Source organism: Meleagris gallopavo, chromosome 4 (assembly GCF_905368555.1).
Source record: "Meleagris gallopavo chromosome 4, MGAL_WU_HG_1.1, whole genome shotgun sequence".
NCBI classification, from domain to species: domain Eukaryota; kingdom Metazoa; phylum Chordata; class Aves; order Galliformes; family Phasianidae; genus Meleagris; species Meleagris gallopavo.
In genome coordinates, this window is record NC_139407.1 from 38,148,251 (window position 1) to 38,172,739 (window position 24,489).

Consider the following 24,489-nt stretch of genomic DNA (forward strand, 5'->3'; position numbering starts at 1 on the left):
TGTTCAGGAGGATTTTCCAGTACTAATTTCCTAGAATACTTCTGAAGTGTTCTCAGCACTTGATTTTCAAAAGGAAGCATGGCTGCAGATATCTAGGAGCTATCTCTGAGAAAGTGATCCTGGACCTACTTCCTTCCACACATGCTTCCCACTCATCACCCCTCTATTGCATCTAGTAAGCTCTCAGTACCTTGTACCATCTTTCTTATAATGAATATGACTCTTCTGGTTACATGTAGGAACATGTGTTCTTTGTATTTTGGAAAGACCAAGTGTTTTTCTATCCTAAGTTTAGAATAACGTTTGCAGTGATAACATATGTTAACTTTCAATATGGACTTTTTTCTTGCTATAAGTATTAATTAAGTGGAGAAGAAATCATTTGAATTATAAAACAAAGCTAAAAGGTTAAAACTAGAGGTAGAAGCTAGGCTTGACGTTAATGACAGTAGAAGTGTTTTGACATCAGAATAACCTGAGCATTTTCACTGTTGCTGAGAAAGTCTGAGAAAGCTGCTTATGTGGAATTTGGTAAATACACAAGGTTCATCATTCCTTCTTCGATCTTCTAACAAAAAATGAACTGCAGTTCTTTTCCATAACCAATTCATTTCTTTCAGATACATAACTATTAATAAAGATGGATAAAAATAGTTGAAGTTTGAGTGCTTTCTGACATAAAAGGAGATAAAGTAAAAATGTTTAGGAATTAGTTCTGAAGCATGAATTTGAGTAATTTTAGCTTGTCCCATCAAGTCTGCTCTCAAGCCATTCTCCACCCAAGCTGTTTCGGTGCTTGAGATTGCCCTGACCCAGGTGCACTTGACCTTGTTGAATTTCATGAGCTGTTCATGGGCCCACCTCTCAAGCCTGTCCAGGTCCCTCTGGATGGCATCCCTTCCCTCTAGCATGTCAACTGCACCACTCAGCTTGGTGTCATCTACAAATTTACTGAGGTTGCGCTTGATCCCACTGTCCGTATTGCCTACAAAACCATTAAAAAGCCCCAGTCCCACCACCAATCCCTGTGGAATGCCATTTGTCATCTACTTGGACATTGAGCCACTGGACACAACTCTCTGAGTGCGACCAGCCAGTTCCTTATCCAGCGAGTGGTCCATTGGTTTGATGAGTTATGTGTCAAATGATCTCAACAACTTAGAATGATACTTCTGTGACAATGAACTTACAGATAGTTTTAGGAGCCAGTCTCCTAAACTACTTTGTCAGTAACATTGACTGCTGCTTAATGGCAGATAATGTCTTCCTATCCTTTTTCTTTCAGTCTGCAAAGGCATTTTTATTCAGTATCTCTACTTCCTCAGAATCTGTTGTTAAAAAGACTTGTATACTAAGCTTTTGAGAAGGCTAACTTACCCTGTAAATGCTTCAGATGTCTGAACATCTTTTAGCAGTTGAATGTAACAGAATGCACTTTGTGCTTCACTGGACTTGTAAGCACTGCATATAGCAAATCAACTGGAGCATCAGCGACAGCTACCTCTGTTAGCAAAAGACTTTAATTACAATAGCTATTACTCACTAAACTGAACATTCAGATATACTCTTTTCATTGTGAAACTTGTTAACCCTGCAAATCTGGAGACAAAAATCAAGGTAATTTATGTTTTGGCCTCATAATGTGTCAGAGTGCTTGCATGTTGTATGGTCAAGGCACTACTTGACCATACATCCTATTTCTTTCTCCCTCATTTCTGAACAGTGATTCCATGGAGCCTACTCCACCTGCCACTCATACTGCCACTTCAGTGAGGAATGTGTCTGCCAGCCATGAAAGCCCAGATCCTAGACCTACCCCCACCAACAACGCCACATCTCCTTCAGTGCCCAAGCTAACAGGACCGCCAAGCGGTGCCAAGTACTCGGGCTGGCAGCCTCCAAGTCAAGCAGGTAACTTGCAGTGAGGTATTTTTTCTTGTTTGGTTAAAGACCCTCAGAGAGCTCAGTAAGATGTGCTTGATTAGAGGTGTAAGAACAGCTGCCTTCAAAGGGATACTCGTGTGTTTTGAGTAGAAGAAATTTTGTTTAACAAAGAGAAGAAGAACAGCACAGAAGCTCTAGTAAATGAATAGCCTTATGAAAGCATCCTTATAGATGCAATTGGTTTCACAAACAGGCAAAATCCAATGTCTTTGACCTTCTGTCAAAATTATGTATAACAATCACATATGTACAAATACAATTTTAACTTGGTATTCCCCATATGACTGTAAATTCAACAGAACATATTCTCTGTGATTTCAAGGAGTATATCAACAGAGACGCGTGTTTCCCAAGTGATCTCCTCTGAAGTCAATGTTAAAAAAATAAAAAATAAAAAAGGAAAAAAAGACTAAAACATGAAAGTGGCTATATATTTGGCATTTGCAGATTTTATTCATGGAGGATGCCAATGTTATGCAATTTATGACATAAGGGTTTATTTACAGGTGGGTTCTTATAATGATCACTAGCATGGCTGTTGCCTTCGAATTCAGTTTTGTGATTTTTTATTGCTTTATGCCAACACTAAAATGTCTGGTAAGCATGCTATTTTCTTTATGGAAGCTCCTGTCTTATTATTGTATGCATTTCAAGAAATACAATATGTGTAATTCTGTATATATTTTTTCATAATATTACATGCAGTGATTTTAGATAATCTCTTAATGTAACTTGTTTCTTAAATTGAATCTGTCTTTGGTGCTGAACTAAACTTTAGTATTAATTTCAAAGGAATCGGGAAATCTGTATTACTAATTAAATTTAGACTGCAGATTTTCTGGTAATAATGAGATGAATACTATCGATTCTCCTTCTGAAAAGGGATGCAATGCTAAAATTGCTTTTTCTTTTCTTTTTTTCTTTCTTTTTTTTTTTCCCTTAAAATTTTACTCTTAAGGATTTTCCTTCTTTAAAGTATACCCAGCCCAGAAAGGGATCTGCAGAGGCCATGGCATAAAAATAAAGATAAAACATATGTTGTTAATGATGTATGTTTATAATGGAGCCTTTGGCGCATATGGCTTAAAATTACTGTTGTGCCTGGTGACAAATAGACATTTTGAACATGCAGTACTGCTATGGAGCCTCGAGATGGCAATATGCTGTCATTTCTATACTACCCTGTCAAACATCTTAAGGACAAGGTAAAGACGTCAAATTTTGTTTTCTGACTTTGAGTAAGCTATCATTGGAAAATCTTTTTAAAGTTACTTTTGATAGCATGTACTTCAAGCAAGCATTGTGGGAATATGATAATCCTTCATTTTTAGAAGTGACTGTGTTACATGTTTGGTGTAACTCCTTTCTCTGTCCCACAAAGGGATTAATTTCTTTCATGTGCCAACAACAAACAAACTAAGTAACTAACTAACAACCAACCACCACAATGGTCAACTTTGGGTTTCAACAGTACCACACCCATTTTCAGAATATTGTTAGGTATTTCACAGCAACTCCTACTATTGTGCTTTGCCATTAATGCAAGTATTGTTTGAAATAATTTTTTGAGGTGCTGATGACTGCTGCATGATGGAGAAAGATAAGTAAGGATGAATTAAATTTCACTTTATTCTGTACATCTGTGGAAATCTGGGCCTCTGCTCTGGATGATTTGAAAATCTCTTCTTTCACCTTAGGAGTATCAATTAGATCAGTGTGGGTAAAAGCTAGGCATGCAGATTTGGTTGATATTCACTAGAAAAGCTTAAAAAATAACCCAAACAACTTTGTGTGCCATTTCAACATATTTAAAATAATTTTTATAATGTAGAAGTTGACAGAATTGCAAAGTCCGCAGTTAGTTACTAGAACTTGCATCTGGCTCTTGCTTTTTTCATCACTTTCAGGCATTTGCAGGTTTTACATGTATACATATTGAATGAGAAGTCTATTTTTAAAAGTTCAAAGTTTATATAAAACAACTTTCAAGGCATCTATGTTAAGATCTGGCAGTCCAAAATGAAGGTATGAGCCTGTACACTGGGAGATGCAACCAGGTCACTTGAACCCCAGATTTGAGCCAGTTATGATCAGTGCTGTTCCCCGCAGCGGCAGGCACAAGGGAAGAGGCTGACCATACAAGATGTTGGGTAACAAATACCTTTTTGGACAAACAAAGGTAGAGAAATATGGCACATTCCTTGCATCCCTGTTCAGGGTGATGTGCAATGATATAAAAGGTGGTGCTGGGAATATGAGAACTGTGCTGTCTTGCTTTATGCTTTGTGCTAGAAAACCTGAGAATATCTTGCCTCAAGTTCACTGCCAAAAAAGCAAAGTCTTACCTGCTTCAGAAATACTGAGGGAGCAAGAAATAAAATGTGTAGTAGAGAGAGAGATTGAAAATCTAATGCTTCCTAAAGTGGACAGCCAGTCTGTACTCATTCCTTATTCGTGGAGCTTCTTTCTGAAATGTAAATGTAAAATGGACATTTCAGAAATGTCAAAATGCCCTTTTTTCTTCCTTCTATTTTTTCCTCCATCTTAAATTATTTGACTTATCAGTCTGGAGGTACCTTCATCTGCCCATGTGTGAGGAAGTGATGCACCTAGCCACTCACTAGCCAAGCTTCTTAGGCTGAAAAAGAAGGAAAAAAAAAAAGAAAAGAAAAAAGAAACAATTCTTGATTTCACTGAGATTGTGACAGCTGCCTAGGCATCTGAAACTTGTCCGGAGGTTATAAAAGTTTCACTGCAAGCTGGACCCATAGACCTGTCATAAGCTCACCCTTGGCTTTTTCTGTCACATGCTGCCCCAGTCACTCACGAGGTCAGTAATGCAAAACTAGCAGTTAGAAGAGACCTAAACGTGGTTACAGCAGTGTTAGAGCGGAGACTGATGGCAGTCTTTCTCAGGCATGTATTCCATAAAAACAAAAATTCCCATGGTTTCATTGTGCCTAAGCTTGCTTAGTAAGGCTGAAACCAGCAGTCTGACAAGTAAAACCTTTTAATTAGCTGAGTGTTTTGGTAAAATTAGTCAAATGTTGAAGAAAGACTATAACTGTTTCAGGGCGTATTTGGATTTCAGTCACTAATTCTGCTATTTGTTTGCAGTCTGTGAGCTTGACGTTTCTTTTCAAGTAAAATTGCCAACGCTTCACAGGCCAAGCAAAATTTGGCCTTGCAGGTTGTGGATCTGACAAAATTTTAAACAAATAGAAACCTTTCCCTTTGAGTCTAATTGATTTCATAGTTGTAGTCTAGCGTGGGAAATAGGAATCAAGGCATAGTCTTATGCAAATGTGTATCAGTATGCTATTAATAATAGAAACTCCTTTGGAGTACAGTTTTGTAGCTCTAGTCATACTCACTCTTCTAATGAATATTGTACATAGCACTAAGTTATTTCCACAGCTAAGCAGACATGTTACAGGATTTTGTTTGTATTTGGGGAAGATGTAGTCTGCTGTTTTATGGCATAAATATTACCAGTGATTTTATTTATTAAGGTGTCCAACTGCACACATTAGTCATTTGGTCAGAAGGCATCCTTAAGCCTTTAACTGGCACCTCCCTTTCTTGGATAGGCTATCAGAGAATACCCTTAATATTAAGAAAAGTTGTGTGGCTTCTTGTGTTTGGTTTTGGCTTAGATTTTTTTGTTTTGTTTTAGGATTATGCTGAGAGGTTTGAAAGTGCAAAAACTGTCTACAATGTGTGGCTCACATAGTGAACTTGGAGATACCCCAGGCATAGGTTTTCTCAGTGCAGATGTCAACCTTGATCCAAGTGATCTTGCAGTGATAGCATCTATAGATCTCAATTATCCTTGTATGCTGTAGGAGACCGCTTGCAGGGTATATGTGAACACTTGTGCTAAACATGGGAGCACCATATGTTCCCTGATGGCAAGCTTCTGCCCTCCCCAGAGGAGCATTTGGTTTATTCTCCTGGACAGTAGCATGAAAATTGTTTCAGATGTCTATGAATCAGTGTGCCTTTCTCAAGCTCTCCTCCTTAAAATCTTTAGTGACCTCCTTAAAGAGCAACATTTCATTTTTTTTTGTGAAACAACTTTGAGCACTCTGAGTGGTAGTGGACATTGAGAATGGCAAGAGCCAGTCTAGATCTCATGATAGGTTCCCAACTTGCTGAAACGAATGGCGTAATTTTTTAGGGTTAAAACGAGCTCTGTATTGTTGCCTGTAGAAAGTTTTCTGTGGGATGGCATTATGGATTAAAGGTGTTCTTTTTTTTCTTGTTTGTTTGTTTCAAGAGCATCTGGAAAAGATGTCAGTTAGGCATAATTGTTCTACTATTATTATTTTTCAAATTTCAGCAAATCACAATGTTAGTTACCCAGTATGAAAGTAACACAATACAATGTCCTTTTCTGGAATTAAATCCTAATGTTGCAGGATTCTTTAGTGCTTTGGTAAAGGAAATGGCGGATAGCTGCCTCACTCTTTCTTGTATGGTAATAGAAGCTGGATAAACATGGTAAAAGCCTGACTTGTCAAATCAAGCCTGATCTTTGGTGTATTGGGTACAAGGATCTCAACATCCAGAGCAAGTGGGACATGTACATGATGAAGTGGTGATACACACCTGGACAGCAGTTTGACAAGAACACTCTTGCCATTTGTTTGAATAAGTCAAACTGTGGTGGCTACTGTGTGAAGTTTATTGGCTAGGGTTTATAGCAGACCTCAGTTTGTGTTTTTCAAGTTATGATGTTCCTTTTGAGCTCCCACCAGAGACAGAGAAGCTTTTGACAAGATTATTATATGCAATCAACAGCAACAAAATGCTCACCAGCGGCCTAGCTCCATCACAGTCCACCCATAGCTTAGATACAGTGAGTTATTTTACTATTTTGTAGCTAACTTTTGTAACTTATGCAGCACCATTCAGCCCCCAAGGAATGCCAAAGCATTTGCAGTCTTAATGTGCAAGCACATGATGCACTCACAGGCACTGCTTTTGCCCACCATGCAGACACTTCTTTGGTGAAACGTAACAGCTGCTTCTCAGCACATTGTAACACCCCACAGCATCTTGAAAGGAAGTGAATAGCACTGTGTCAAATTGAAACTGTTGGGACAATTTTAGAAAGCACAATTATCCAATAAATGCAGTTACACAAACTGGAGTTTGGCCAGGAGACAAACTGTCTCTCAGAATGGGCAGCAGGATCTTTGATGATCAGAAGTCGGGACTGTAGGACCACATTTCTTATGCAAGATCACCTTCTTCAAGATGCTGTTGTCAGATGTCAAGCTGCTGGCACGATGCTGACCTGTGTGGGCAGAGCCCTGCTTTGCTGGTGGGCTCCAGCAGGACCATAGCCTACAGTCAGTGTAGCTGAGGCCACAAAAGCCAGCAAATTGCTTGGAGAGGAGGGTTTGCCATAAGCACTGACCTTCCTCCTGAGCCTGGGGATGGAGTGGGAAGGGTTTATGAAAGAAGCATCCAAAGCTTGCAGTGTTAGATGACCAGTTAGCTGTTTTTGCCAACCTCCTTATTCCCAGGGTTTCTCTCAGCCCAATACCTCTGGGATATGTAATCCTCTTCCAGTAGGGCTGGTCAGACATGTCAGCATATTCTGCAATAGCCGCAACTGTCAGTTGCCTAATCCTGAGCCAGCACATGTGTTAAGCACATGCTCCATTCAGTAGGGGGAACACACTTGGAAGCTAACTGTAAGCATTGAAAAATTGCTCCCCAGGCAACTTTGTTTGAAAAATTCTGCTATTTCCTTGCAGTTGTTTTCATGTGTTTGATAGACTTGCCTTTACCGTCTCTGGAGTTATCCTTATTGTGCTGTCTTGCTTCATTTTTTTTTTTTCCTGCTTCCCAGTCCCTTGATAATATTGGAACGTTGAAAACAGAATAAAATACAAACCTGCTGCTAGGTGTGACTTGACATCCTGTCCTGCATGTACCACCAGTTTGGGTCTTTGTGTTTTTCTTTGTGACTTAGTCTGCAAAAGTTTGCTAAGGTAAATGTATCAGAATCAAGATGGTATCAGCCTCGGGATCAAATGGCATGGAGCTAAGGAGAAGAAAGACGGGGGTGTTGAGATTTACTCTGCTGTGGCAGAATGCTTATACTTCCAGTAAAGACTTACTAAAGGTCCATAAAGGAGTTACCTGTGGCACTTTAAATTTTTCTATGCTTCAGTAGTTATTTTCTCTACATGCACATGCATTACAGGTTGCCCTGACAGGGTGAGTGAAGTCTGTGGCCTATCACCTTTGCGTGGCAAAGGCAACGTCACCTTGTTCATAAAGTCCTGCACTTTATTGTTATCCAGTCCCACTTTGTTTCCTTTGCTGAACAGGAGAATAAAGATTGGACTAATTACTAGGGGTTTAAGGAACTCCATGCCCATTGAGGACAATGGTGTGAAAATGGAGGAGAAACTGGAATAATACTTCAAGTTAAGGCAAATTCTTATATTGTTGGTGAGCTATAAATGGTCCAAAAATAATAGACAGTTCCATTATTTTTCACTGAAAAAGACTGTTAAAGTTTGCCCCACTGTGATGCAGTTGCTGTTCGTAAAAGAAGAAAGGCTTGTCTATAAAAGTGATATATTGACAGGTCAAAACACAAAAGCTTCCTGATTCTGGTGTATGGACTGTTTTTCTTATTAATTTTTCATCTAATCTAAATGATTATATTGTCATATGACAGCAAAGCACAGGAATTTATTCTTACAAGTTAAGTAATGTGAACTTGGACTTAGCCAACCAAAACCCAATGTGAAACCAGAGTGATTTATAAATGTCAACCTTAATTTGATGGTAATGTGAAATAGTAACTCCTGCAGACATGGTGAAAACTAGAATATATTTTTAAAACTTGAATGTTGATATTTAAGAAGGAGTGGGTCTTAGTAATGATAGAGATGTGTACTTGTGCTTACTGGAGGCAGAATGGCCTACTACACAATAGTGGATCTGCTGAACAGAAACTGACCTTTCTGTAACAAATTGATATTTTGAATTTTTTCCTGTGATCCAGTATTGCTATTTCATGTGCTATTGCAACAAACTTTTGTACACTTAAAATAATTGTAGGCACAAATCAGATTCATGCTCTTTTCTCTAGTCATTAAAAAGGAGGTGGGGAGACTATTTGTCTCTGATTATTTCACACCCACTAAGTGAGAACATTCACCAGTCTTAGATTAGATACTCATTGCCTTTGTTTTCTTAAAAAATGATTAGTCTGTTGTCACAGACAGCTTTGTCTGATAGCTTCTCCTTAATTTGCAGCCTGCACCACTGCTGGTGGCAACTCAGAAGAGTGAGTTGTAGGAGTGTAGATCATCTAGAAGTTATCCTTAGTAATTGTACAACAAATGAAAAATCAGTATTTCTTTGTCAAATACAGTCTTATCACTATGCAAGCTTAAACATCAGCTCTATGAAAACAGCAGATAAAGGACCAGCCTGTCCTGCTCTTCTCAGGCATAGCCAAGCTATCAAGGTCAAAACAGGAGCTCAGAATGAGAGAAGAAAAATGTTATCTGCAGAAGGCCACAAAATGGATTTCTGAGCTGTTACTGCAGAGAAATAAAAATGTATTGTACAGGAGAATGAGGAGGGCTTCATTTTCTTTTCCTTGAAGCACATTTTCAGTAACAGCTCTGCCAGTTGTGCCAAATTTGTGATGGTATGTGACGTAGCAAATCACAAGGAGACACGCTGAGCAAGCCAAAACCACCATACTCATTTTAATTAAAGATCTTTTACAGTTAATTTAGTCGGAATCTTTGCAGTTGAAAGGCTGGTCGCTAGCACAGGAACTGGCCCCTGGAATTGCAGAGGTTGTTGAAATTGGGCCGCACTCGCACCTGTTGTGATTTTCCACGGAGCACATGCCAGCCTTCACCAGCATTTAAAGAAATGATAATGGTTTAATCCTTCCTGTTCTGCTTTTAATCAGCGGTGGGCTTTTAACTTTGTCTATGCTTCCAAGACCGTGCAGCAAGCGAAGGGAGAACTGTTGAACATGACATTCTTTTTTTTTTTCCCCCCCTTTTTTCTTTTTTCTCCTTCTTGCTAGTCCCGTAGTTTTCTCCATTTAACTTGTACGATTTCACGCGGGCCCGGGAGTGGATAGAGTGTTATATATGGTTAATGTAACGAGCTGACAGCAGAGCTTTTCAGACGCGTTGCTTCATCCGGCCATCTGTTTGAGTTGGAGGAAAGAACTGGAAGATTTCTTACTATACAGATATATTAAGAGAAGTCAGAAAATTGGACATATGAACCTTTATATTTTCCATTAATAATACAGTAGTTTGATAGCAGTGTATAAATCACCGAGTTAGAACACTTTAAAATGAAGTTCTGGCACTCCCACCAGTTAAAGTAGCACTGTTATTTATAGATATTACATGAAGCCTGATGTTATGTTTAAGTGAGCGTTAAACAGTTCAGGCTGTTGTATTGTTGCTATGCACCGGAGAACCTCTGTCAAAGTGACTTTGGCACCACTGCGTATTCGCCTTTCTTCCTTTGTCTTAAAAATCTTTCGCTTGTGTTTGTAGTTATCCATGTGTTCAGCAATGGAACAGCCTATTGTTAGTGAAACAAGGGCAAAGTCACACTGGGATTTTTAGAAAGAAAAAGGCAGTTCTCTACCTTGCCTAAAACTTTGTTAAATATTAAACTGGCCATACCAAGGAGTTCAGTAAAAACAAACATTGAGGGTTTGCTAAACTTAAACCTAATAAAGTAGAAAGTTAATAGTCAGGTACAGAGTGTTTTGTCTTCTACAAAAGGCAGCTATGACAATGCACAAGTGGAAATCAGTGGTGCTTTGAAAGGTTTAACTAAAGAGAGAATGAAGGTGCAGGCCTGCAGAACTCCAAAATTTAGCCACAGAGGTCTTTTCTGTGACTTGAAGAGAATGTGAACCTCTCTGATACTCAGAGTGGAATTGGTCCTGACGACACATATAATTCCTATGAAACGTCATGTTTTGATTATAATGTATTTATTTTTTATTATTTACAACCATGATATTTCAGAGCCCCCCTGCAAGTTGCTGCACTCTATCCTACTGCATGCACAAGGGCCAGAAAATCTACAGCGAGATGCTGTGGGGCAGCTGGCGTTGCTCCCTGTCCCCTCCCTGTAGGTCATCTTTTGAAATCACATGCTTGTGAGCACTTTGCCAGACCTTGGGTACCAACTCTGTGAGAACAGAGCTGCTGGCAGATCTAACAGTATGTATTTTTCCTTTCATGTGTGCTTGGTCTTTTCATCTTTTCATTGTTGAACCTGTCTACACATTTTTAAAGGGATTTGGAAGCATAACTACCTCCTTTCTGCAGCCTCTTTTCCCTACAACAAATCTGCAGTCCACAGTATTTCCAAAGGAAAGCATCAGTTAGCAGCAACCCATCCCCAAGCTTTGACACCAAAAGGAGAGAGTAAAAAGCAAAGTATAAACTGCAGGAGGGCTCAGACTGATGGCCAGAGTTGAGAGGGTGAGAGGCTTAGGCTGAGTGTGAGAATTCGTACCCACCTTGCTATTACTTGTGTGCCACAGTAAAAGCTCTGTTTGCAAGGGAAAAACCTGTGGAAATTTTCAGGGGCTGATGTTTTTCTTTAAATGATGCCTTTGTGTTTGAAAACTAGAGGATCTGTTTAAGTAACCAGAAGTTAGTAAGTAAATAAACAAGTTAGGCTTCTTCCACAGTAAAACGGAGCTTGGAACGAAATTCAGTCTGAAAAGTTACAAAGGGAATAGAGAATAAAACGGAGGAAAAAATGCAGGAACTCTAACAGTGTTGTCTTCCTCCCTATAATCCATAAAATCTTGTTTGAATTGACTAGCTTTTAAACAAGGGGGGCTAGTGAGAAAAAATCAGTGTTCACTCTGAAAGAGAAAATATGCCTAATACTTGAAATTCTGTAACACCATGTTGAACAAAGCTTAAAAAAAAAAATATTGACAAATCATATAGATTATAAGCAGGCAATTATTAGTGTTACAAACAAACAACAACAATAAAAACCCACTCACCGCTACCAACAAAAAATGCTCTTTGTGTTGCAGTGAGAGTGATAAGCCTTTGGTAGAATTACTGGAGTGTTAATGGCACGCTTCTGGCCTGCAGAAAGATACAAGCAGTCAATAAAATCTGTCTGCAGGCTGGTGTTCAGATGGTAATCATGAAGATGAAAGTCTGAGACAAGTCAAACAGCAAGAAAGAGAGAATTATAGATAGTGGAAAAAAAAGTCTTGTAGAACTGTAGGAGTTTTACAAAGAAACCAGTATAGTGTATGTTCTGAAATAGCTATTCATAATATATATATTCATTTATGATTCATAATAATTTTTATCATTCCTAATAAATATAGCTACATTACTGGTCTATTTTCTGATTTGGGCATTGAGCTTGAGTTCATCCACTTCAATCAAGATACTGTGGGTCCACCTGTCTTCACTAGTCCTCAGTGCCCAATTTGTTATTACTTAGGCTACAGCTCTTGCTTAACACAATACTAAGTTACATATTTTATAGCATGGTTCATGCTTAAGAGAATTTTTATTTTATCATAGGGTCATTGGTAAACCAACATTGTCTTTCAAACTGATGAATAGTCATCTTCTCCTCTAGTAGCGCTTTAAGTAATTCAGGAATTACATGTGATTTGTCTAACAACTCTTAGGAGAGTTTATACAGATAAATCCTGATCAGTAGTGATTTTAAAGCTGGGCAGCATTCTAAGAAGCATCATTCATGATTACAACATTAATAGAAGCTGTAATGAGACCAAATAAAGGAAGTGATTGTGGTGTTTATACTTATTCTTTCTTTAAGCAAACTGAAGGGTGGTTGCTGTTGTTTTTTAACTACATGGTGCAAACAAGAGCTAGCTGATGTTTTGGGATTCAGCAGATAAGTGCATGTTAGCAGTATACTGGAAGTTACATTGCAATTTGATTTATGAAGAAAACAATCTTCAGACAGGGTTTGTTTTAATGTGTATATTTTTGTCTTCTTGTGAAATAGGATCTGAAAATTAGAAGGCAATGTGTGAAAATAGGAAAGTGCTATTAATCTTCAAAATCATTCTTCCACCATTTCCATTTTTTGTATCTTCCTAAGTTTTCAGGTTAGCAGCTATTTATCTAAAATGAACTACAGTAGCAGAGTGACTTGTTCAAGAGCGCATGCTTGTGAGGTGCATATTTCTGAATGCTTTCAACTCAGTGATGATGAATGTCTTTATACTCAAGAAAACAACTAACAACTGGGGATATGGAATGTTTTTTGCTATTTCAAATACTGAAAGGCATTAAAAAAAATGTATCAGTCTTAAAATGACCTGATTTGAGAAAATTTGGTGAACCAGCCAGTTAGACATAATAAGTGTGTGACTGTTATATTGCTTCTTCATAAAGAGGAAAAAATAAGAAAAAGTAGGATCTATGGATTAATACCAGGCATAATTACAGCACAAAAGCGTTGGTGTTAAAAAAGGCTGTGTGACCGTAGTGCACCGATATGAAGGAGGACAACCTTTTTTTTTTTTTTTCTTTTAATTAGCATTCAATGGATTTATTTTATTAAACTGTGTAGTGTGCAGTAAGAAAATTCAGCAGACAGTGCAACCTCTTAGTATTCACTCTGACTTAAGTTTATCTGTGAAGTAGTATGCCACATTGATCTGAGCAGGGAATACTTTACTTTAGGGAAAGGCATTTGCATCTTTTTGATAGGGTAGAGATAGTGTGAAACAATTTTTCATCTTATCCCTGGAAGATGATTTAAAAGGTAAGGGTGAAAGACTAGCACAAAGGTTAATGGGTCCACAAACTCATAATTTTCCATAAAAAGTATTGGTGAAGCTACCTGCAGATATCCTTGCCGTATATTACAATGTTGCATCTTTGCAACAGAAGAATTGTCCCATGCTGTCAGACATGTCTGTAGTTGCTTGGTTGTTACTTTCTGACCAGTCACCTCCTAATATCTCTTTTTGATTTATATGGCTTAATATGGTTGTAATAAAGCCAGGACACAGAATAAACAATCATGGTTTTTCTTGCCACCGATTACAAAAAAGACACTATGGAAACATGGGATTGTTTAGTGTCTATTGTTGTTGGTGGTGTTTTTTTTGGCTTTGAAAAAGAATTCTCCACTTGACGGGAGTAACTACTCCCATAACCATCTACTGCTGTGATCTGTATGTTATCAAGGTAGACATATCTGTAAAGGAGAAAGAAAAGTAGAGAAGTGTTTGTTTCTTCATCACCCTTGGCAACAGGTCTATGCATTTCATTTTTGTAAATGCATTTTTCAAACTCCATAAAAGATTATACCTATGACCTTAAAAACCAGAATGCAAATGCAAGTCTATGGATGTATACACTTCTGGAAATGTCTGGATTTTATGTCAGAGACACAACTTTTCTAAAGGGATGTGACCACTGTTGTTGTAATGCCTCAGATTGGCATTGTTTAGTGAGCTAGCCTAGTGTTTAAATTTGATTTGGAAATATGTTCTCCTTATACAATACTGTATTTTAAGTTCCTATATATGTTGTGTTGAATGTATATTCTTATTTATTCTGTTGGTAATGATGGATGATCTTTTCTACTTAATGTAAAATGTTTTGAGTAGCTATGTCATATTTTCTTGTTTCTGCTCATACACTGATATTCTTGGCTTTGGCTTTTGTATCTGAAGCAAAATAATGCCTTCACAGGTTGTACATTCTTTCACATGTTGAAATTTGTCCACTGCTTTTACAAGCTAGCTAAAACTGTTCTATGTTATTTCATGGGTGTTTTGTAAGTACAGTCTTACTGGTGGAGGAGGAAGGAAAAATGCCAGTTTTATAATTTGTTGCTTTAAGTAGGCAGGCATACACCAAGCTGGACAAAGATGTTGGACAAATTCTACCTGTTGCTTGTATTTCAGAATCATTTACTTGGTACTGAAAGATACTTTTGGCACTGTTTTCACAGCTCCTGCCAGTGGATGGACATCAAACAGTATTAAAACATTTGGAACAACTGCTCCAAGTCAAAAGTTTGAAACAGCCCCTCAGCTAACAGAACAGGACACATTGGTTCAAAGGGCAGAGCATATTCCAGCAGGAAAGCGTACTCCAATGTGTGCACAGTGCAATCAAGTCATTAGGTTTGTATCTACTCAAAGCTTTGCTTTGCTTTCATTGATTTTGATTCCTTAGTCACAAGTGTTGTATGGTTCCAATTCAGTAACAGAGAACACCAGTTTTGTAAGTGGTTTATCTAGAGAAACCTAAGAATGAGAGAAAATTATGGAGGGAGAATATTGCAAATGTTGGAAATCACTGAAAACGTTGCAACAGTCACATCCTTGCCACACATTTTACAGAGATTTAGAAAGCTGGGTGGAGTAGGGCAAAAATAAAAGCAAAAGAAGAGTCAGATAGCTAGTTCTCACTTTCACATCCTTGCCAGTAAAGCTGGAAAATGAGCAAGCTGGAAACAAATGAGAGTACAGGGAAACCAAATGCAGACTAACATCACAAAAGCCAATTTATTAACCAGAATTTCTAAATGAGAGGAGGAAAGATAGCAGGCTCAGCTATACAAGAGAAGTAAGGAGAACAGTTTTAACAATTGCTAGGATTGGTTTAGTAATAAATTCCTACTACATTTCAAGTTTCAAGGTTCTTTGTGGGCTCCCCAGCATTTGGGTAGTTAGTGTCCTTGATTTGTATAATATCAATGGAAAGGATTAATCACCAGAATACACAAAAATAAGTTTACTAATTGATATAAATAAATTTCGTTCAATCTCCAAGATATTCTTTATTTAGTCAGAATTTCATATGGGGGAAGAAATGACTCTGGGCTACATTGTTCTGTCAGTGAGTTCTGAAAATTAGATGTGGTTGTCTTACCACTTTTCATGTCAGTGTGCAAATTCTCCTTGATTTTCATCTGACTGGGATTTTGGAGGGATTATTAAATGAAATATATTCTTTTAAGATACCATCTTGTTTGTTCAGTTATCTGTGCTGTTGAACTGCAAGAGCAAAGTAATGTACTGTAGTATTTATTTTTTTTTCACCTGTGTCCCATGTTTTCAGTGAACAACATAGGAGAGCATGCACTATATTTCACCATGGTTAAAGGAAGAAACTTGTTTGATTAGAAAAGTGAGCTCTGTAAGACATATAGATTTCACTCAGGATAATAGAAAATCAAGCTTTCTACGATAGACTTTTAAGGTTTCTTGAACCCTTGCTTGAATTCTTCATCAGAAAATTCATCTGACTGGTCGCTTCTTTCTAGGGTTGAATCAAGTCCAACTTGTTGACTTCCATTAGATATCTGTTCTGATATTTTACTACTAGCTCCATTAACATAAAGTTAATTTAGGGGATTATTTGCTAACTCTCCTGTGGAGTTCTGGAGAAGATTTTCCTATTTTAATTCTACATAACAGGGTAATAAAATATATGATCTCAATCTCTTTGAAGCAATAGAAAAGAAAGAAAAAAACAACATGAATTCTGAATGTAAATGTATATGATCACCAATCCTGATCTTATGCTTCACTGCAAAATGAAAGATTAGTATCAAAAAAGCCTTTGCACTTTTTGGAAGAGATTCATCTGATAATTACCATATCCATTTTTAGCATTCTGACTTCTTTATTCTCTGAGTGATGGAGAGCTTTGAATTCATCTAGTAAGTACTATGTGAGAAAACGTATACTTTCATTTTTGTCATTAACATTTCCATTTAAAAGGAATACGAGCACAGCACTTATACAATATGCATCTTTCATGCAGAAACTTCAGGGCCTTTTACAGAACCTGTAATTTAGCAGGGTTTGCTTTTGCTCTGTACGGTAGGCTCTCACGGAACAGTCAACCTATCACTTCTGAGTGCTCTTCTCAGTACTTAAAACACAAGCTGCTATGCCCTCCTTTAATCACCATTGAAAAGGAAATGAGCTTCAGCCCTGCGAGTAGGGGAGTGTAGTGGTCTAGGAGCAACCTTTGTTCCTTAGTGATCACATATGAAGAAAGGAGTGAGCCCTACTTGACAGTACTTAAACCATTGTCACCTACTGAAAGTGACACCTGTTTATGAATAGTAACTGATACTCCCTAAATTGTTGTCATTGTTTAAATCTTAATACTTTTTCATATGTTAAATGCCATCTCAATTATTAAAAGCAAGCACTGTTTCATTTGTGGATGAGTTTTCATGTTAATCAATGTCAATTATACCAAATGTTCACAGTCTACAGCGAATTTGAAAGATTGCAAAGGCATTTTGGTTTCAAGTTTTATCATAATTACAGTTCATGCCCTTAATGGTCATGTTACTATGAAAAAGTAGAGGAGGATTAAGTGACATCGCACTGTGCATCTGTTTTGAAGCCAGAATGTGTTGTGAAATTGGTTACTTTACACGAAGGCATTGAATAACCGTAGCTAGTTAAGCCAAAACCGAAAGCATCTGATAACTTTTAAATATATCTTCAATTATTGATACAGTGATTGTATGAAGATTTCAAGTTCTTCCACAGCTTCAATAAGTAAGGTTTTGTTTCCATGTCTGTAAGTATCAAGTTGGAGGCAAACTAAATTTCTTTTGATCTGCTTGCTGTGTTAGTCTGATGAACTCCTGACACTTTCTGATGAAGACTTTGGTTATCAGGCAGTCTCACTGGGTGCTTCAGTGCAGAGTTCACTCTGCCTTTTAAGTCCAAATGTGTTTTCCCTGTATCTTGTCTGAGAACGTTTCTTTAGTGTGTCTGCTTCTGAATTATGATTTGCTTTTTCACCTTTTCATGGATCTTAATTATCTTAAAGGTACTAGGGAAAAAGTACAAATGGTGCTTCCCTTCAGCATCTCCATATATCCATATCCCATCTCCATACATGTAATTATACATCATGATATTGTCAAATGAAGAGAAAAAGAATAGTTAACTACAAAACAATTGGCCTCACCAATTCACCAGATGTGGAAATCCTTTTGATCTTTCTACCAACAAATTTCAGTTCTGGATTTCTATCACAATCAAAGACACATGAGAAGCTAGATTATTGCCATACTAATACATCATGAACATATTGATCAAGTTATACATAGTTACAAATGGAAAAATACTGAAATTACCCTTGCATTCTTTATACATTACTTACTTTTTGTTCCAATTTGACCCTGTTTCATTGCTACATATGGGATCCAGATGTTATACATCTACGAAATATACGTATCTAGTGATCTTTTGGGACGTAACAGTATGTAACTACTGATGTAAATACACTGGAATCTCTTAAATAATAATAATAATAATAAAGTTACTACTGTTTGCCTCCATCTGTGGGTTTGGTTCGTGTAGTCTTAGATGGTAATGTCAGCAGTTTACTTAGCATTTGAAGGTAGCTTGGAATGAAGTTGTATTCATTGCCAACTGTTGCTAGTTATGTTACCATTTCTTATCATCAACTGGAAGTAAGATGTTTTTTGTACTCCACCTGTAAAATTTGACTAGTTTACTAGAAGATAGTTGACAGAAAGGGGTTGTTGTTGTTGTTTTGTTAATGTACATGAAAGGATGAAGTCATTTGTAGCCATCTTCCTAGTATTTCCTGCTCTGGGTACTTCCCATTAGGATGCATGGCTGTGCCAAATTAGGCATTTTAACTCCTTTTTGAATGAAAGCAGGGAAATAAATTCCTTTGATAACTGGAAGTTACCGTTTTGATCATGAAAGTATGCAAAGACCAGGAACACCTCCAAGTTCTGAATATCATGTTTTAGTTTTTTACATGACAGTGTTTATTTTTTTCCATTTTTTTTTTTTTTTTCTTCCCACATGCTTTGGGGCAGCTTTTAAGTAACAGGCATCATTAAGCTACAATGTCAGTTTGACATGTTTAAACTATGGCCTGATTAAAAGTGAAATCACATTTAGAAAGTGCTCCTTTGGACACATGTGCACAGGGAGCAAGCCTGCTAATGGAACACCTAGGAAACATTGTGCAGGGCACAGCCACAGCTTCCTGGGGACTTTTGGGAATGAAACTCTGTAGATGCACTCTTGCGCACTTTCCATCTGGAGTCCTACATGCTGTCTTGAATGGCTAATCTCAATATGTCAGAATTGTAAACTGTGAAGAGCTAAATGTTGCAGATGTTGTAAAAATTCCTTCCCCTCTGGTCGCTAGCATGCTTTCTTTCCATTTCATAACTAACCAGGCCTATCATTGCAATGCAGATGTCCAGAAACTCAATCCTGCCTGTAGCAAGAGAGAGCCTCTTCGATGTCAGTCCTGTCTTAATGAATCTATTAAATTAGCCTGTGCTGACACTGCACCAGGAGAGTGCTTTGTTGTACACAAGGACTTGTATTGTTTGATCAGTACATAACTGAAAGGGCAACTGATGCAGAAAGGTGCTTGTATGGCAGCTGGAGGGTATCAGGTTAGGTCAGTGTTCGCACTGCTCAGGCATCCACTGGGATCCCCAGGCTCACTCCTTGAGGGCTGGGAGCTACTCCAGGAGCTGTTTCACTGCTTTCTTTATGATAATCAGAGGTGAATGGAAGAAACTGCTTCAGTATCGTTGTCATTGCAGCATACACATGAATCCTAAATCTGCTTCAGTCTTTCGGTCTTTGACTTCTCCACCTGTTGAGAATATATAACATCTACAGAGAAAACATAGAAAAAAAAAATTATCTGTTCCTCCCAGAGACATCACCCTCTGCTCATTTATTTTCTTATCTAACAATTAGCAAAACCCTGGAAACAAATTTTAAGGTTTTTGTTTCTATTGTTGTCATTTCTTTGCTCATCAGAGAATCTCTTATACAAAAACATCTTTGTTTCTTATTCGGTTTCCAAAATTGTTTAGCAAATAGGGTGGTGACACTAGCTAATACTTTGCACTTCTTCTGCAGTGAAGTATTAGATCAGGAAAAAATCCTGACATGTTACTGTAAGAATGGTATCTTTATTAGTGGTATCACAGAAGTGTGAAATTTGATGTGAGAAATGAGCTTGAGCCACAGTGTTCACTTAAAACCTGAATTCTGAAAGGTTGAGTGTTGGTGGGACTCAGGAGACACCTCATAAAAGTAAATATTTTTGTTAAAGAAATTAAGCATGCTGATTATGTTTTCAATTGAATGCTGATGCAGTGATATATGCTAGAGATTTATGACTTAAAAACTAAGATGTTTGTTTGCATAGAAAAGGCAGATTTCATTTTGTGCATTAACCATATTGCATTTGCCAGACAAATGCTTTGTGTTTGGGGGGAGGGGAAGGGAGAAGATCTTCTGTTCTTGGAGAAAATGGTCCAATATTAATTAGCTTCTGGGGAAAACAAGCAAACACACAAAAAGCAACTGAATGGTCTATCTTGCAAAAAACTTGTTGTATAAGGACAGCTATGGAATTTTTGTTTTACAAGAAAATGTTTTAATTGGCTCTCAGTGGAGTCAAGGGTGCTTTAACATTTGTGGCTTTGATACAATTACATGCTGGAAGAGAGCTGATGTTATCACTGAGTCTCTTTGCAGTAGATAGAAACAGCTGGGAACATGTAACATTTTTATTTTTTCTTTTCTTTTTTTTTTTTTCTTCCTTTTCCTTAGTAGCCACTTCAGCATTGTATTCAATGCAATACTAAAACAGGATTTCTGAAATGGCACGAAGCGAAAAAAATTAGTCATCACTGGGGTCATGGGTCTCTGGGAGATAGTACCATGTGAATAGCACTAGTCAACATTGGCACTTTCTCACAATCCCATCCAAGGGAAGAGGCGTGGAGCAATACCACATTCTGAACGGTGCCATGGTGTTGCAGAGGTAAATTAAAAGCTTCAGCAGGAATCACTTCCACCACTTCAATGACATTTGCTAACTAATCGTTTCTTCCTAACCAGAGGACCTTTCTTGGTGGCCTTGGGGAAGTCATGGCACCCAGAGGAATTTAACTGTGCTCACTGCAAAACTTCCATGGCTTACATTGGATTTGTGGAAGAGAAAGGGGCTCTGTACTGTGAGGTCTGCTATGAGAAGTTCTTTGCACCTGAGTGTTCCAAGTGCCAGAAGAAGATCCTTGGAGTAAGTGATCAGAGGCTAACCCAAACTTTAGTGGGAGCATTAACTACTGTGTTTGCTGCATCTCAGTAATGAAATTCTTAGTCTGTATTCCTCCAAATGTACCTTGGCATACCTCTTATGTTCCCATCACATATGGGATATATATATATATATGTATATATATGTATGTATATATATGTATGTATATATTAAACATTGAGCCTTTTCAGTCTCTCTCTAGCATTCTGATAGTTGTGTAGTCTCATGTGATCTTTCAAGTTAAGCCCCTATTTTCATTAATCTGTTCTGTAACTGTTTGATATTACTAGATTTTCTTGAGCAAAATGCTTTTAATTTTGCAGAAATGGAGGAAAAAAAGAAAGGAAAATAAATAATCCTCCTTAACCAAACTGAACACTGGGAAGCACACTGGTTGGCTAGACTTGAAATAGTGAAATATTCCCTATGGTAGTGCTAATAGAAAGATGTATCATCCCACTCGGCACTAATATTACTAATTTGAGCCCGCCAGCTCATTGCTCACTGCTTTATTGCAGAAAATGGCGTGTCTGTACTCTTATGCAACTGGGGTCATGCAGGGCTTTGGCAGCATGGTTCTCAAGTCATATTTGGCATTATATTGTCTTACAAAACAACACGGAGCAGTAATAATTTTCAGCATGATAATTTATGATTAACTATTCACAGACTTCAGGAGATGTCAAAGACATTTCTTTTCATACTTCAGGGGACTGTGGTAGATAAGATCCTAAGTAAGATGAAGAAAGGGAACAAATGAGTTGTTAAATATGTCAGGCTCCTTGTTTTTTGGTAGGTTCATGTAGAATTGTTTCTGACAAATAAGGAAATGTGCCGTAAATAAATCACTGTATAGAGTTTAACGTCAGCAGAAACTGTATGCACAGTGTTCGAAGTAGCAGTAGGAAGCAAAGTATTCTTGAAATGAACCAAGTGTGGAAGCACTGTCACCACAATCTAGTCGTCACATCAAAGTAATGTGTTAATAACTCTCTTTCTAATCCCAACAGGAAGTAATAAATGCTTTGAAACAAACTTGGCATGTTTCCTGCTTCGTGTGTGTGGCCTGTCATAACCCCATCCGCAATAATGTCTTCCACTTAGAAGATGGTGATCCCTACTGTGAGATGGGTAAGAAGTAACACAAGCAAAGATTAATGCAGCTGTGCAGAGAAACAGCTTAATAAGGTTTAAAAAATAATATTAATTCTTTTTTTTCTCAAGCTTCACTTTGATACAGAAGTGTCCCAGCAAATTCATATAACTTTGAAATTTCAGTTCACGCTAACAATAAATGTAGTAGACGCTTAAAGTTAGCAGTGGGTTTCTTTTGCAGAGAAGATGGTAAGAACCTATTAATTGGTTTCAGTAGGAGCAGGCTTCTTGTCACTGGTTTTACTTGTTATTTCTGTTAAGTTCTCAAATGTAGGTATCAGTGATACAGCAAAGCATTTTAAGTTGATTTTCTAGTTGGCTTTATAATAGTTTATCTTGATCTGCTTATTTATTACATGAGCAAATATCTGTAGAGCAATGTACTTTTCTTTGAATAGCCTTATTCACAGTGGAGAGGCTACTTCCAAGAGCAAGCAGTCTGCCCAGGAAGTGTTTGCAGATTCAGGGATAATGTCTGTGAAACATAAGCTTAGGATAAAAATAAAAAAGTAAATAAGGACACCGGGAGAAAAATACAGTGATAAGAGTATAGCATATGAAAGCCTGTTGAGCAGTAATATATGAAAAATGTGGCAAAGAAATTCAGGGGTTTTTTTTGTTTGGTTTTGTTTTGTTTAGTTAGCACTTCCAGCTAATTGTATCTTTTTATATGATTAACATGAACATTTTTCCATTTATATCAATTTCTTAGTCTTCTTAAAACTTCCCTTGTGCTATTTTGTGCTAGGGCAGAAATAGATGTCATTTGTAAAACAATTCCACGTAGAAGAAAAGCAATATATTAAAATTGTCTATTTTTGCACTGTGCATTATTTACATCTGTGTCAGAATTGTCAGACAAAGTTTTTCCATGTTTTTCCTTTACTGTAAGGAGCATTGTATTTTTACCAAGTGGTGGAAGTAGTTTGACCGGGAAGAAATCTAGTTCGAAATCCTAATAAATTGTTTGAAGCTGAGATTTCCTTCCAAGTTGATCCCACAGCTGTTCAAAGTGGGTGCTATGAAGAATAATAGACGCTGAATGGGTGAAGAAGGCAGGCAAAATTTATCCATATTTTCTATTGGAGCAGGTTTGATGAGGTGTTGGCGGATGTGGAAGGACAAACTAGGTTACTGCTAATTCAGTTACACAAGTAGGGTAACATGTTGCTCCTATTGGATTTGTAGAGCAGCACAGGAAATGGATATACAAACAGCATCCTCCAGTGTGACAGCATGGTGAAATTTCATCCTGAAGCTGTCTGAAGCCCCTGATCTTAGATCTATTTCATGATTCAAAAATAGTACCAGAGGGATTGATTACTTCCCTTTGGGTGGAAAGCTCATGACTGGGTTTGTTCTGCTAACACTGAATTCTTGTTCTCTCACCAAATGACCCATATCTTGTGCAGTGTATTGATTTGTGCTACTGTTACAGCTCCCTTGCACAAAATGCACGCTTTTCTATGCTCCAAGCAGGAAACATGGATAAAAGGTCAAGAATATTATACTATTTGTGAAATTTATTTCTGAGATAAAAGGCCCTAGTGCAAGTTAAGGCAGACACGTTCTGCAAGATGCTGTTGACAGTGATGTGCTGTGATGGCTCTGGTTCTCTAACTATATGTTAATTTGAGACGTTTTCGTTCTTCAAAGACTTTCAGTCCAGCTGGATTTAAGGGCCTGTAACTAATTTTAAAGGAATAGGGAGTAAATGTCATTGCCAAATTTCCTTCTTCCTAATGCAATGGAGGGTTCTAATTTTAAATTTGTATTTTAAATTGTCACACTGATGATTATTAGTAAGAGGGTGCTTTAATCTGCAAAAAGTTCAATTTTATTTTCTTTTATTTGAGTGTTAAAATTTAATTAAATGTGCAGATGTCTACAACTTTAAAATATCGCAGTTAGTAACCTAGTTTTGAAAGTGCTGCATGCAGGGAATACTGTATTATTATATGAGAAGTGTGTTGGAAGCCTCCTGTGGTATCGCAGTTTAAGTATGTGAAAGCCAAAGAAAGCTGATGCCCTTCATTCTCCCTTATCTCTTACTTTTCTTCAGAAGAAAAGCCAATAAAGTTAGTAACACAAACTATAGTGCACGTTACAAAATGTTGTAATGGCTGGCACCAGGAAAAAATCAGTAGAAGACTGTGTGAACATGAGTGTGAAGAGCTGAGACAGCATGGTCATGAGACCTTGTCCTTCAGAGGTTTTGGATGGAGGTGTTCTTCCA

The 24,489-nt window shown here is 37.6% G+C and overlaps 1 protein-coding gene across 14 annotated transcripts in view; it reads left to right on the forward strand.

The window, feature by feature from the left end:
- PDLIM5 (PDZ and LIM domain 5) overlaps positions 1-24,489 on the forward strand; it is a 114,270-nt gene that overhangs the window by 84,335 nt on the left and 5,446 nt on the right. For all 14 annotated transcript variants that reach the window (XM_085222908.1, XM_085222914.1, XM_085222913.1 and 11 more), the window contains 4 exons: positions 1,724-1,911; positions 14,956-15,130; positions 20,900-21,080; positions 22,109-22,229. In XM_085222908.1, the coding sequence (XP_085079034.1) occupies positions 1,724-1,911; positions 14,956-15,130; positions 20,900-21,080; positions 22,109-22,229 (665 nt within the window). The remainder of the gene's footprint in view (positions 1-1,723; positions 1,912-14,955; positions 15,131-20,899; positions 21,081-22,108; positions 22,230-24,489) is intronic.